At 45.5% G+C, this 14,842-nt stretch overlaps 1 protein-coding gene and 1 long non-coding RNA gene across 2 annotated transcripts in view; both read right to left on the reverse strand.

The window, feature by feature from the left end:
• LOC140721230 (uncharacterized) overlaps positions 1-14,842 on the reverse strand; it is a 694,144-nt gene that overhangs the window by 484,562 nt on the left and 194,740 nt on the right. The window lies entirely within an intron of this gene.
• LOC140721189 (NACHT, LRR and PYD domains-containing protein 12-like) lies at positions 6,524-11,447 on the reverse strand. Its single transcript, XM_073036047.1, has 3 exons — positions 11,387-11,447; positions 7,527-8,063; positions 6,524-6,531 (listed from the first exon to the last, which is right to left on the reverse strand). Exons 1-3 carry the CDS (start codon positions 11,430-11,432, stop codon positions 6,524-6,526), a joined length of 591 nt encoding a protein of 196 aa, XP_072892148.1. The 5' UTR covers positions 11,433-11,447.

Raw genomic sequence — 14,842 nt, forward strand, 5'->3', positions numbered from 1 at the left:
GGGGAGCAGACAGGAGATTTTGTGGACGTGAGAAGGAAACACGCATGGTTTGTTGTCTCCCGGGTGCCAGGGTCCGGGATGTGTCTGACCGGGTACATGACGTTCTGGTACGAGAGAGAAAGCAACCAGAAGTCGTGATACATATTGGTACCAACGACATAGGCAGGAAGAGGGATGAGGTCCTGAAGGGTGAGTTTCGGGAACTAGGCAGAAGGCTGAAGAACAGGACCTCAAGGGTGGTGTTCTAAGGATTGTTGCCAGTGCTACGTGATAGTGATGGTAAGAATTGGATGAGTTGAATGCGTGGCTGAGGAGTTGGTGCAGGGGGCAGTGTTTTAGATTTTTGGATCACTGGGATCTCTTCTGGGGAAATCGGGACCTGTACAGATTGGATGGGTTGCATCTGAACTCGAGGGGAAGCAATATCCTTGCAGGTAGGTTTGCTAGCATGGTTCGGGAGGGTTTAAACTAATTTGCAAGGGGGATGGGACCCAGAGCGATAGAGCAGTGAAAGAAGTGCATGGAGTAAAGCCAGATCTAACACATAGAGAGGCTTTGAGGAAAGAGCAGCAGAATAAAGGGTATAAAGGTAGTAATGTAGAAGGGCTAATGTGTGTGTACTTCAATGCAAGAAGCATCAGGAACAAAGGTGATGAACTGAGAGCTTGGATATATACATGGAATTATGATGTAGTGGCCATTCCGGAGACTTGGCTGGCACCAGGGCAGGAATGGATTCTCAATATTCCTGGATTTCCGTGCTTTCAAAGGGATAGAGGGGGGGTGGGGATAGAGGAGGACGGGTGGCATTACTGGTCAGGGATACAATTACAGCTGCAGAAAGGGTGGGTAATGTAGCAGGATCCTCTTTTGAGTCAGTGTGGGTGGACGTCAGGAACAGGAAGGGAGCGGTTACTCTACCGGGGGTATTCTAAAGGCCCCCTGGTTGCCGCAGAGATACCGAGGAGCAGATTGGGAGGCAGATTTTGGAAAGGTGCAAAAATAATAGGGTTGTTATCATGGGTGACTTTAACTTCCCTAATATTGATTGGCACTTGATTAGTTCCAAGGGTTTAGATGGGGCGGAGTTTGTTAAGTGTGTCCAGGATGGATTCCTCTCTCAGTATGTTGACAGGCCGACTAGGGGGAATGCCATACTGGATCTAGTATTACGTAACGAAACCGGTCAGGTCACAGATCTGTCAGTGGGTGAGCATCTGGGGGACAGTGATCACCGCTCCCTGGCCTTTAGCATTATCATGGAAAAGGATAGAATCAGAGTGGACAGGAAAATTTTTAATTGGGGAAGGGCAAATTATGAGGCTATAAGACTAGAACATGCGGGTGTGAATTGGGATGATGTTTTTGCAGGGACATGTACTATGGACATTTGGTCGATGTTTAAGGATCTCTGCAGGATGTTAGGGATTAATTTGTCCCGCTGAAGAAGATAAAGAATGGTAGGATGAAGGAACCATGGGTGACAAGTGAAGTGGAAAATCTAGTCAGGTGGAACAAGGCAGCATACACGAGGTTTAGGAAGCAAGGATCAGATGGGTCTATTGAGGAATATAGGGTAGCAAGAAAGGAGCTTAAGAAGGGGCTGAGAAGAGCAAGAAGGGGGCATGAGGCCTTGGCGAGTAGGGTAAAGGAAAACCCCAAGGCATTCTTCAATTATGTGAGGAACAATAGGATGACAGGAATGATGGTAGGACCGAATAGAGATAAAAGTGGGAAGATGTGCCTGGAGGCTGTGGAAGTGAGCGAGGTCCTCAATGAATACTTCTGTTCGGTATTCACCAATGAGAGGGAACTTGATGACCGCGAGGACAATATGAGTGAGGTTGATGTTCTGGAGCATGTTGATATTAAGGGAGAGGAGGTGTTGGAGTTATTAGGATGGGTAAGTCCCCGGGGCCTGCCGAAATATTCCCCAGGCTGCTCCACGAGGCAAGGGAAGAGATTGCTGTACCTCTGGCTAGGATCTTTATGTCTTTGTTGTCCACGGGAATGGTACGGGAGGATTGGAGGGAGGCGAATGCTGTCCAGTTGTTCAAAAAAGGTAGTAGGGATAGTCCAGGTAATTATAGATCAGTGAGCCTTACATCTGGGGTGGGAAAGCTGTTGGAAAAGATTCTTAGTGATAGGATCTATGGGCATTTAAAGTATCATGGTCTGATCAGGGACAGTCAGCATGGCTTTGTGAAGGGCAGATCGTGCCTAACAAGCCTGATAGGGTTATTTGAGGAGGTTACTAGGCATATAGATGTGGGTCGTATAGTGGATGTGATCTACAAGGATTTTAGTAAGGCATTTGACAAGGTTCCGCAGGGTAGGCTTATTTAAAAACTCAGAAAGTATTGGATCCAGGGAAGTTTGGACAGTTGGATTAAGAATTGGCTTGCCTGCAGAAGGCAGATGGTCATGGTGGAGGTAGAACAATCAGATTGGAGGGTTGTGACTAGTGGTGTCCCGTAAGGATCTGTTCTGGGACCTCTATTTTTTGTAATTTTTGTTAACGACCTGGTTGTCGGGGTAGAAGGGTGGGTTGGCAAGTTTGCAGACGACACAAAGGTTGGTGGTGTTGTAGATAGTGCAGAGGATTGTCAAAGATTGCAGAGAGACATTGCGAGGATGCAGAAGTGGGCGGAGAAGTGGCAGATGGAGTTCATCCCGGAGAAGTGTGAGGTGGTACACTTCGGAAGGACAAACTCCAAGGCAAAGTACAAAGTAAATGGCAGGATAGTTGGTAGTGTGGAGGAGCAGAGGGATCAGGGGATACATGTCCACAGATCGCTGAAAGTTGCCTCACAGGTAGATAGGGTAGTTAAGAAAGCTTATGGGGTGTTAAACTTTCATAAGTCGAGGGATAGAGTTTAAGAGACGTGATGTAATGATGCAGCTGTATAAAACTCTAGTTAGGCCACACTCGGAGTACTGTGTCCAGTTCTGGTCGCCTCAGTATAGGAAGGATGTGGAAGCATTGGAAAGGGTACAGAGGAGATTTACCAGGATTCTGCCTGATTTAGAGAGTATGCATTATGATCAGAGATGAAGGGAGCTAGGGCTTTACTCTTTGGAAAGAAGGAGGATGAGAGGAGACATGATAGAGGTGTACAAGATATTAAGAGGATTAGACAGAGTGGACAGCCAGCGCCTCTTCCCCAGGACAACACTGCTCAGTACAAGAAGACATGGCTTTAAGGTAAGGGGAGGGAAGTTCAAGGGGGATATTAGAGGAAGGTTTTTCACTCAGAGAGTGGTTGATGCGTGGAATGCATTGCCTGAGTCAGTGGTGGAGGCAGATACACTAGTGAAGTTTAAGAGACGACTATACAGGCATATGGAGGAATTTAAGGTGGGGGGTTATATGGCAGGCAGGGTTTGAGGGTCGGCTCAACATTGTGGGCCGAAGGGCCTGTAATGTGCTGTAATATTCTATGTTTTATGGAACATATAGAGATTAAAGAGGAGGAGGTGCTTACTGCCTTACAGCAATAAAGGTAAATAAATCCCCCAGGCCTGACATGATATTTTCTCGGACTTTGAGAGAGACTAGTGTAGAAATTGCAGGGGTCCTGGCAGAAATATTTAAAATGTCCTTCGCCACATGTGCGGTGCCGGAGGATTGGAGGGTAGCTCATGTTGTTCCGCTTTTTGAAAAAGGCTCCAAAAGTACACCAGGTAATTACAGGCCAGTGAGCCTGACATCGGTATTAGGTAAATTATAGGAAGGTGTTCTGAGAGATCGGATATACAAGGATTTGGACAACCAAGGGCTGATTAAAGATAGTCAGCATGGCTTTGTTCATGGCAGATCGTGTTGAATGAATCCTGTAGAGTTTTTCGAGGAGAATACCAAGAATGCACATGAAGGAAAGGCTGTGGATGTTGTCTGCATGAACTTTAGTAAGGCTTTTGACAAGGTCCCACATGGGAGGTTAGTTCAGAAGGTTCAGACAGTAGGTATCCACGGAGAGGTTGTAGATTGGATTCGAAATTGGCTGTGTGTGAGAAGACAGAGAGTGGTAGTGGATCATTGCTTCTCAGACTGGAGGCCTGTGGCTAGTGGTGTGTCTCAGGGATCTGTGCTGGGACCATTGTTGTTTGTTGTCTATATCAATGATCTAGATGATAGTGTGATGAATTGGATCAGCAAGTTTGCTGATGACACTAAGATTGGAGGCGTTGTGGACAGCGAGGAAGGCTTTCAAAGCTTGTAGAGGGATCTGGACCAACTGGCAACATGGGCCAGAAAATGGCAGATGGAATTTAATGCAGACAAGTGTGAGGTGTTCCATTTTGTAAGGACAAATCAAGGTAGGGCATACACAGTAAATGGTAGGGCACTGAGGAGTGCGCAGGAAGAAAGGGATCTGGGAGTTCAGATACATAATTCCCTGAAAGTGGCGTCATAGGGAGACAGGGTTGTAAAGAAGGCTTTTGGCATCCTGGCATTCATAAATCAAAGTTGAGTATAGGAGTTGGAATGTTATGGTGAGGTTGCATAAGACATTGGTGAGGCCAAATTTGGAGTATTGTGTGCAGTTCTGGTCACTGAACTATAGGACGGATATCAGTAAGACTGAAAGTGTGCAGAAAAGATCTGCGAGGATGTTGCCGGCTCTTCAGGAGTTGAGTTACAAGGAAAGATTGAACAGGTTAGGACTTTATTCCTTGGAGCGCAGAAGAATGAGGGGAGATTTGATAGAAGTTTACACAATTACGAGGGTATAGACAGGATAGATGAGAATGGGCTCTTTCCACACGGATTAGGAGATATAAATTACAAAACGACTTGGCTTCAGGGTGAAAGGGGAAAGGTTTAGGAGGAACGTCCTCACTCAGAGAGTTGTGAGAGTGTGGATCAAGCTGCCATCTGATGTGGAAAATGCAGACACACTCTTAAGTTTTAAGAATAAATCTGATAGATGCATGGATGGGAGAGGTCTGGAGGGTTATGGACTGGGTGCAGGTCAATGGGACTAGCGGAATAAAGTTTTGGCACAGAGCAGAAGGGCCGAATGGATTGTTTTCTATGCTGTAGTGTTCTATGATTTTACGATTCTATGAAGGAATATGGGGAAGTCAGTTCCCACAGGAGGAAGGGGAATGGGGAAGAGAGATCCCACAGGAGGAAGGGGGATGGGGAAGAGAGATCCCACAGGAGGAAGGGGGATGGGGTAGAGAGATACGACAGGAGGAAGGGGAATGGGAAGGGATACCACTGGAGGGAAGGGAATGGGGCAGAGAGAACCTACAGGAGGAAGGGAGATGGGGAAGAGAGATCGGACAGGAGGAAGGGGAATGTGGAGGAGAGATCCAACAGGAGGGAGGGGGATGGGGAAGTGAGATCCCACAGGATGAAGGGGGTTTGCGAAGAGAGATCCCATAGGCGGATGGGGGATGGTGAAAAGAGATCTGACAGGATGAACGGGGATGGGGAAAAGAGATCCCAGAGGAAGGGGAGGAGAGATCCAAGAGGAGGAAGGGGGGATGGGAAGGGATACCACTGGAGGGAATGGAATGGGGTAGAGAGAACACACAGGAGGGAGAGAATGGGTAAGAGAGATCCCATGGGAAGAAGGGGCATGGCAAAGAAAGATCCAGCAGGAAGGGCGTGGGGAAAAGACATTCCACTGGAGGATGATGAAAGGGTAATAGAGAGCCCACAGGAGGAATGGGGATGGGGACGAGATCCCTAAGAATCGAAGGGGGATTGGGATAAAAAGTCCCACAGGAGGATTCCAAGGGTAAACGATAATCCTACAAGACGAGAGGATGCAGAAAATTTTTGTACGTGTGTGTTGGGTCTGAACAGAGCCCCAGAGGAGATGCGGCCTCGCTCTCTGTGTATCTGGTAGTGAGCAAAGTCACACACTATCAAGGGCAGGGGAACACAATCTCACAATGCTATTTCTTTCCTTCTCACTGGGACAGTCTGCTGACGGTCTCTTGTCCTTCACCGGGAAGGGGGTGTGAATCTCTGACCCACCTGCTGCAGTCAGTGTCGGTCTGGGTGTCAGGAACAGTGAGAAGGGACATTGTCAATGGACGTGTCACAGGCAGCAGGAAACACGGCCATTCCTGTGATTTACTACCGTTAAACCAATGGTCGTTGTTCACTGATCTGATGAAGTCTCCAACATCCCTTCACAAGGAACCACAGAACCCTTCCGTCCTTGGGGAATTACTGACCGATCCCCTGGGCATTTGTCACAATTCTTCACAATCTGATTTATCACAGTTTAACCCAAATCTCTTTACATTGAAATGACACAATAGAACAGTTTACCAGTTCCGAGTGAGAGATAATTCAAGTTACCTCAACTCCTGGCACTTGTGCAGCCCGGGTCCCAGCCGCTGGATTCCTTCACACTGAATGTGGCAGTTCCCCAGGTCGAGGTGTTTTATTGTATCACAGAGTCCGATGACATGAGACAGGACCGCGCAGTCAATCGGGGTCAGTGTAATTCTACTGAATGAAAGTGTTTTCACAGATCCCAGTGCGTCCTGAGCCACTTCACGATTCTGAGACTCAAACAGGTAGTGCAATGTGTTCAGGAGGCTCCTTTTACCAGCTTCACTCGCCGAGTTTCCACTCTGGCGTTTAACCTCCTCCTTCACCCAGTCAATCACCCGGCAGGTTGTTTCATGAGGAAATGGACCCAGAAACTCCACCAGGCCCCGAGCTGTCATTGGGGAGGAGAGACCAGCAACAAAACGGAGAAATACCTCAAATCGCCCATCTGTCGTGTTGTGTGCTTCAGTGAGGTATTTCAGGATATCCCCGGGTTGTGGATTCAGGAATTGTGCGACGGCAGCTACAAACTCTTGGATGGTGAAGTGTGGGAATGTGTACACCACGCTCTGGGCAGAATCCTCTCTCTCCAAAAGCTCCATCAGGAACCCGGACAGGAACTGGGAAGGCTGCAGACTGTATTTGACCAAATCTCCATCTGTAAACACAATCTTCATCTGGGACACTCCTCTGAAGGCCATCTGACCAACCCTGAGTAATACATCACGGGGGTTCTCAATCTCACGGCCGTGGTTTTTCAGGATGTTGTAAATATAGTAGGAATATAGTTGGGTGATGGTCTTGGGAACTCGCCGCGGGTCACTGACTCCTTTTGTGAAGAAGGGGCCCAGTGCCAGAGCGAGGATCCAGCAGTAGGAGGGGTTGTAGCTCATGGTGTACAGGATCTCGTTCTCCTTCACATAATTGAAAACAGCTCCTGCCACCGTCTGATCTTCAAAATGTCTGATGAAATATTCCTTCCGTTCCTCACCGGAAAATCCCAGGATTTCAGCCCGGACACTGATTTCTGCTGTTTCCAATAAATGTAACACAGTGGGGCGGGTGGTCACCAGCACTGAACACCCTGGGAGAAGATTCTGCTGGATTAAACTGTACACAATGTCAGACATCTTGCACTTGAATTCAGGATCAGTGCATATGGACTGAGGTTCTGTGTCTCTCCGACTGTCAGCAAAATCAATTTTGTCATTGAATTCATCCAAACCATCGAATATAAACAGTAATCCCTGTGCGTTCTTCCAGACTTCTCTCAGGATATTCCCAAAGTAAGGATACTGATCCAGAATCAGTTCCTTCAGGTTTATTGTACAATTAATGGAGTTTAAATCCCGGAATTTGAAGCTGAAGACAAATTGGAACTGTTGGTATATTTTCCCCATGGCCCAGTCATAAACAATCTTTTGTACCATCGTTGTTTTCCCGATCCCCGGGACTCCGGCCACTGCTGCTGAACTCCCAGATTTGGATTTACTCCGGGAAAAGCTGCTCTGGAATAACTGATCAGTACGGATTTTTTCCAGCTGTCTGCGGAGTTGTTTCTCTCTATAATCCTCATGGTCTCTGCCTCTTGCCAGCAGCTCATGTTCCACCAGTGTCCGATCTCGAACAGTAGAAATGACCGTGAGCTCAGCGTATCGATCAAGCAGCTGGAAAACCTTCACCTTCTCCGTCATCAGGATCGTGTTCACTCTCAGTGTTTCAGTTTGTGCCCGCAGAGTCTCCTTGTGTTTCTGTTGAACATCTTCCATGGGAACACAGAACATATTCAAAACGTTAAATGGCTCATCTGACCAAGAACTTTATAACGGTATTTCAGTGTTTGAGATTACATGAATAAATTCAATGCTTCCATGGATATTAGGACAGAAAGTAAAATTCTGTTCGCAGACACGGAATTGACAGCAATGGATATCCCTGAAAATGTCCAATCCTCATGTTCTGGTTCTAGTTATTTGTGAAGGTGAACATTCCCCTGATTGCACTTTGTGAGGAAGCTTAAACAAGCATCACTCCCCACTAACATCTTAACTACATTCTACAGAGGCGTGGTTGAGAGTGTGCTGACCTTTTGCATCACAACCTGGTACTCCAGCTGCAGTGCGGGGGTGGTTAGGGGAGCAGAGAAGGTTATTGGGGTATCCCTTCCTTCTTCCAAGACCTCTTTCAACGTCGATGCCTCCAGAAGACACGGTACATCATTAAAAACCCCTCACACCCTCTCCATGAACTATTTGTTCTTCTGCCATCAGGTAAACGTTACAGGAGCATCAAAACTAAAACCACAAGGCTACTAAACAGCTTCCTCCCACAGGCAGTCAGACTGCTAAATAGCTGCTATACCTAACTCTGCTTTGGACACTTCTAACTTGATTTAAAGCGACATGTGGCTGTTGCGTTTTATTACGTATTGTTGTGTTTATTATTTAGTGTTGCGTTTGTTATGTTATGATTGCACTGCTCTTGGGAAACGCTGTCTCATTCTACCCTGCAGAGCTGATGTACGGTTGGAATGCAATAAAGTTTTTGAATCTTGAATATCCTATTGCAGTTCTGACTGCACTCCCGTTACAACAACATTTCACTCTATTTGAAGCATTGTTTGCATCATTAACAGAGGATGTTAATGTTGATCTGGTTTGGAACTATGCAGGACACTGTGTATTAAGACGTGAGGCGTCCCTCTTCTTAATGCTTCCTCCCCAACATGCCACCACAAAGAAGAGGGCGCTCTCCACAACTGACCTATAGAACATCTTCAGCATATCACTGCAGACATTGAATGACGCCAACCTTCTAAGGAAGTACAGTCGACTCTGTGCCTTCCTGCACAAGGCATCTGTGTTGGCAGTCCAGTCTAGCTTCTCGTCTAACTGTACTCCCAGATACTTGTAGGTCTTAACCTGCTCCACACATTCTCCATTAATGATCACTGGCTCCATATGAGGCCTAGATCTCCTAAAGTCCACCACCATCTCCTTGGTCTTGGTGATATTGAGACGCAGGTAGTTTGAGTTGCACCATATCACAAAGTCCTGTATGAGTTTCCTATATGGCTGCTGTCTAATACCAGAGGGCATTTGGGTAAGGTGAGATGGGGTAAATTTACAGCAATTGTGGATAGTTTTTTAACAGAGTTGTGGGTTCCTGGAATTTACTGTCTGGGTCAACATGGCTTTGTGAAGGGAAGGTCGTGCCTCACGAGGCTAATTGAGTTTTTTGAAGAAGTAACAAAAAGCAATTGACGGAGGTATGGTAGTAGATGTGGTCTACATGGATTTTAGCAAGGCATTTGACAAGGTCCCTCACGAGAGACTCATCCAGAAAATCATGAGGCACGGGATAAGTGGAACCTTGGCTGTTTGGATAAATAATTGGCTTACAGGAAGAAAGCAGAGGGTAGTAGTGGAAGGGAAGTATTCTGCCTGGAGGTCGGTGACTAGTGGAGTGCCGCAGGGATCTGTCCTGGGACCCCTGATATTTGGGATTTTTTATAAAATAGAGGTGGAAGAATGGGTGAGTGAATTTGTGGATGACATGAAGATTGGAGGAGTTGTGGATGGAGCTGTAGGGTGTCGAAGGTTACAAGAGGATATAGACAGGGTGCAGATTTGGGCAGAAAACTGGCAGATGGGGTTCAATCCGGATAAGTGTTAGGTGATGCATTTTGGAAGGACAAACCAGAATGTTGAGGACAAGTTTAATCGTTGGTTACTTAAGAGTGTGGATGAACAGAGGGACCTTGGGGTTCAAATCCATACATCCCTTAAGGTCGCTGCACGGGTTGATAGGATAGTTAAGAACTCCTATGGGATGCTAGGCTTCATTAATAGGGGGATTGAGTTCAAGAGTAGAGAGGCCAAATTACAAATCTACAAATCTCTGGTGAGACCACACTTAGAGTATTGTGTTCAATTCTGGTCACCTCATTATAGGAAGGATGTGGAAGCTATGGAGAGGGTGCAGAGGAGATTTACCAGGATGTTGCCTGGTTTGGAGAACAAGTCATGTGAAGCAAGGTTAGCAGAGCTGGGACTTTTCTCTTTGGAGCGTAGAAGGATGAGAGGGCACTGGATAGAGGTCTAAAAAATTATGAGAGGCATAGATAGGGTGGATTGCTAGAACCTGTTTCCCAGGGCACCAACAGCAAACACTAGAGGACATATGTACAAAGTTAAGGGAGGGAAGTTTAGGGGAGACATCAGGGGTAAGTTTTTTTACAAAGGGTTGTGGGTGCCTGGAACAACTTGCCAGGGATGGTGGTGGAGGCTAAAACATTAAGGGTATTTAAAAACCTCTTGGACAGGCACATGGATGAAAGAAAAATAGAGGGTCACGGGGTAGTGTGGGTTTAGTACTCTTTTTAAAGGAATACATGGGTCAGGACAACATCCAGGGCGGAAGAGCCTGTCCTGTACTGTAGTATTCTAGTGTCTAGAGTCTAGTGACTAGGGTCATGTCGGAGGCAACTATGTTATAGATGCTCCTAGTTATACATGAATGTGCAGGAAATGCAAGGAAATGGTCAATAATATAAGAAAGGATACCAAAGTATATATTTTTTCTTTCCCGGATATATAAAGAGTAAAAGAACGGAGAGGGTCGATATCGGAACACTAGAAACTGCTGTTGTAGTTGCTGTAACGGATGAAAAGGAAATGCCAGTCAAACTCTGTGCAAGTCACTGGCAGAATTCCAAAAGGTAAAGAACATCAGCAAACAGAATTGCGTGTAGTGCTATTACAAAGGAAAAGGGGCTTGGAAGATGAAAGGTCTGAAGATAGAAAAGTCATCTGGACTGGGTCATACAGTGTATCAGGAGCCTGCCTGGGGTGTGTTGGGATTCCCAGAGAGTTAGGACCTGGAATGAAAGCTTCAGCAGAACCAACAGCTGGATTAATAGAAAAATATATTGTAGAATATTCAGGCTGCAAAGAGAGATTCGTTGAATTGTTACTTGAATCCAGAGATCAGCAAATGATTAATGGCGAATTTTGATTCCCAGGCTTTGCCAAGACACAGACTAACACTTGAGATGTGGTTTGAACTGTGCGTTTGATCACTCACCTATCAGCTGAGTGGGTAATTCAGATAAACCTTGGCCGATGTTCATGTATTCCTGTGGATCAGGACCTGTTTAAATATTTTTAAAAAATCCATGGAAACAGAGCTAAAATAATTAAAATAACTAAAATGTTTATCTCAATGTTCCTTTGTGTTCAGTGCGTGGTTTTAACATACCGAGCTTTTGTATTTCCCTCAGTATTCTGTCCAACTTCGGTAACTCAGTCCTCCACATCAGAAAGGATTCCCACATCGCCCTCCGGGCCTGGGAGCCTTTGCCATTCACCAAACTGAGGAAGAGTCTGGAACTCTCTGGCCGGTTTCCCTTCTCTGTCAGTTCAGTGACTTTCTACAAAAGGAAACAATGGACTTATTGTGGAGCAGACAGACAGACATGGAGAATGTGCAGGAAAGTATCTGTTCATGGCCCCAGTAGCTTCAGAACAGATGCAGTCACTGGGCTGTTACCTCATCCTCTCTGGGTTCAGTCATTAACAGAGAAACAGTAACTGAAGGAAATTCTAAATCAATAGTGTGTAAGAATAAGGATTTCCTGACACCCTGCAGTAGATGCAATGTGATTAATTTCCTTGATCTGTCAATGTGCAGCATTACATCAACAAGATGTGACAACAAGAACGGAAGAGAGGGGAGAGAGAGAGAGCAAAAACAAATGGATGGCGGGCATCACTGAGTCGTGGCTGACAAAAGTTTATAGTTGGGTGCTTAAATCCAAGGATAAATATTGAATCGAAAGGATACGCAGGTAGGTGAAAGTGTTGGGTCGAAACTGCTGTCGTTAAAAATGAAAAGTCCCGAGAAAGAGGTGATGTCGGATTAGACGATGTGGATGTTAAGAAACTGCGTAGGTAAAATGACCCTGATGGAAATTATATACAGGCGTGTTAACAGTAGCCAGGATGTGGGCTACAATTTACAACGGGGGAGAGGAGAGGCATGGAAAAAGGTCAATGCTAAAATTTTCCCGGTGAGTTTCAATATCCAGGTATCTTTGGAAAATCAGGTGGGTGCTGAATCTGAAGTGAGGGAATTTATAGAATGCCTATGAGATGGCTTTTGAGAGAAGCCTATGATTGTGCCCACTATAGGAAAGGCGGATCTGGATTCTGTGTTGTGTATTGAACCAGATTTGATTAGGGAGCTTCCGCTAAATAAACCCTTAAGAGGCAGTGATCATAAAATAGCAGAACTCAGCCAGCAGTTTGAAAGGGAGAAGGTAAAGTTAGAGGTATCAGTGCTATAGCAGAATAAAGGAATTACCTCGGCATGAGAGAGGAGCTGGGCAATAATAAATTTGAAAATGACACTAACAGGGACAATGGCAGAGCAGGAATGGCTGAAGTTTCTCAGAGGACAAACAATCACAATGATGAAGAATTATTCTAAAGGGAGGATGATCAACCGTGGCTGACGAGGTAGTCAAAGCAGCACAAAAGCAAAGGAGAGGGCACAGAGTATTACAAAATATAGTAGAAAGCTGGAGGACTGGGATGTTTCTACAAACCAACAGAAGGCAATTCAAAAACCGTAATTAGAGAAAATATGAAATAGGAAGGTAGTTTAGAGAATAATGTAAAATAGCTTACCAAAACGTCCGTCTGATATATGAAGATTGAAAGAGAGGAGAGTGGATATTGGGCTGCTTGAAAATGACAGTGGAGAGGTACTGTCAGGGGACAAGGAAATGCCGGAAGGTATTAGTCGGCATTTTGCGTCAGTCCTCACTGTAAAAACACTAGAACGTGCCAGATATTTGAGAATGTCAGGTGGCAGCAGTGAGTGTATTTGCAATTATTGCGGAGAAGGCGCTTGGTAAGCTGAAAGTTCTGAAGATAGATGAGTCCAGATCAACTCACCCGATTGCTTCTGAAGGAGGAGGCTGAAGAGATTGTGGAGACATTAGTAATGATCGCTCAAGAATCACTAGATTTTGGAATGGTTCCGGAGGACTGATCATTTTAAACTATAGGCTAGTTAGTCTGATCAGCGTTTGGGATAATGTCAGCAGTCGATAACTGAGGATAAGGTTTTGGGGTATTTGGACGCACATGATAAGAAAAAGGCCAACATCCATGGAAGGGAATCTTGCCTGACAGAACTGTTGGAATTTTTTGAGAGAACAGCATGCTGGGTCGACAACGGAGAGTCAGTGCAAGTTGTTTACTTGGACTTCCCAAGGACCTTTGACCGGGTGTCCCACATGGACCGATGATAAAATGGACACATCAGTGGCAATTGGAATGTAGTATTGTGAGGGACATGGCCATATACTTCAGCAGAAATAATGAAGACGTAGACTTTTTTTGAATCTGGGAGAAAATTCAGAAATCGGAGTTGTAAACAGTCTTTGGAGACCTAGTGCAGGATTCCTTGCAGTTTGAGTCGGTGTTAGGAAAGGCAAATACAATGCTAGCATTCATTTCGAGAGGATCAGAATATAAGAACAAGCACCGGCGAGACCGCACTCGCATATTTTGATCCCCTGATCAGAGAAAATATGTGATGGCGTTGTGAAAAATCCAGAGAGGAATCTAAACCAACAGAACCAGTGATATTAAACCAGATTTTGATGGGAATGGTTCCTGGATGCACCTGTACTGGCTGGAGTGTGGAAGGATAAGGGGGAATCTAATTGTAACCTGCGGAATATCAAAAGGCATTGAGAGGATGTGGAGATGTTGTTTTTACGTGGGGGAGTCTAGAACCAGACGTAACAGCCTCAGATTAGAGGGACGTCCATTTGGAACAGAAATGAGGAGATTATTTAGCGGAGGAGTAGTGAATCTGCAGAATCCATTGGAACTGACAGCTGCGGAGACCAGTTCATTGGGTATATTTGAAACAGAGGGTGATACCTTCTTGACTAGTCTGGTCAGCAAAGTTCACTGGGAGAAGGCAAGAGAATGGGGTTGAGAGGGATAGTAAATCACCCATGATGTAATGGCGGAGCAGAATCGATGGCCCTAATGGCCAATTGTGTTCTGATGCCTTATGTTCTTATGATGTGTAAAGACAAAAGAAGATTAAGAAATGTCAGTGCGGCTGTATTATAATGGAGATGGTTACTGCCTGGCACTCATACCGTAAAATGGTGATCACTTCCTGAATGCAGGCATGGGCTTCCCGATTAACTGTTGTGAAAGAAATTTAACCAGTAAAGCAGACGTCTCCAGATGATGAATTTATAGATCAGCATCATATTTACAGATTACCCATCTTGCCTTTGGATAATGCCTGTGTGATTCATTACAGACAGCGCCAATGAATCCCAACGAGAACAGAGTTACTCACGGGTGTAACACACTTGATTTTCTAATACCACTCATGGCTGAATAGGTCAGATCCAGGACAAGACAATCACTGTTTGTGAGCTCCAAGGAGAGTGACCTGAAATGGTGTGTCCCTGTCTCTCATTAGTTAGATATTCAGCAAGTTAGC

Source organism: Hemitrygon akajei, unplaced genomic scaffold (genome assembly GCF_048418815.1).
Source record: "Hemitrygon akajei unplaced genomic scaffold, sHemAka1.3 Scf000052, whole genome shotgun sequence".
In the NCBI taxonomy this organism is placed as follows: Eukaryota; Metazoa; Chordata; class Chondrichthyes; order Myliobatiformes; family Dasyatidae; genus Hemitrygon; species Hemitrygon akajei.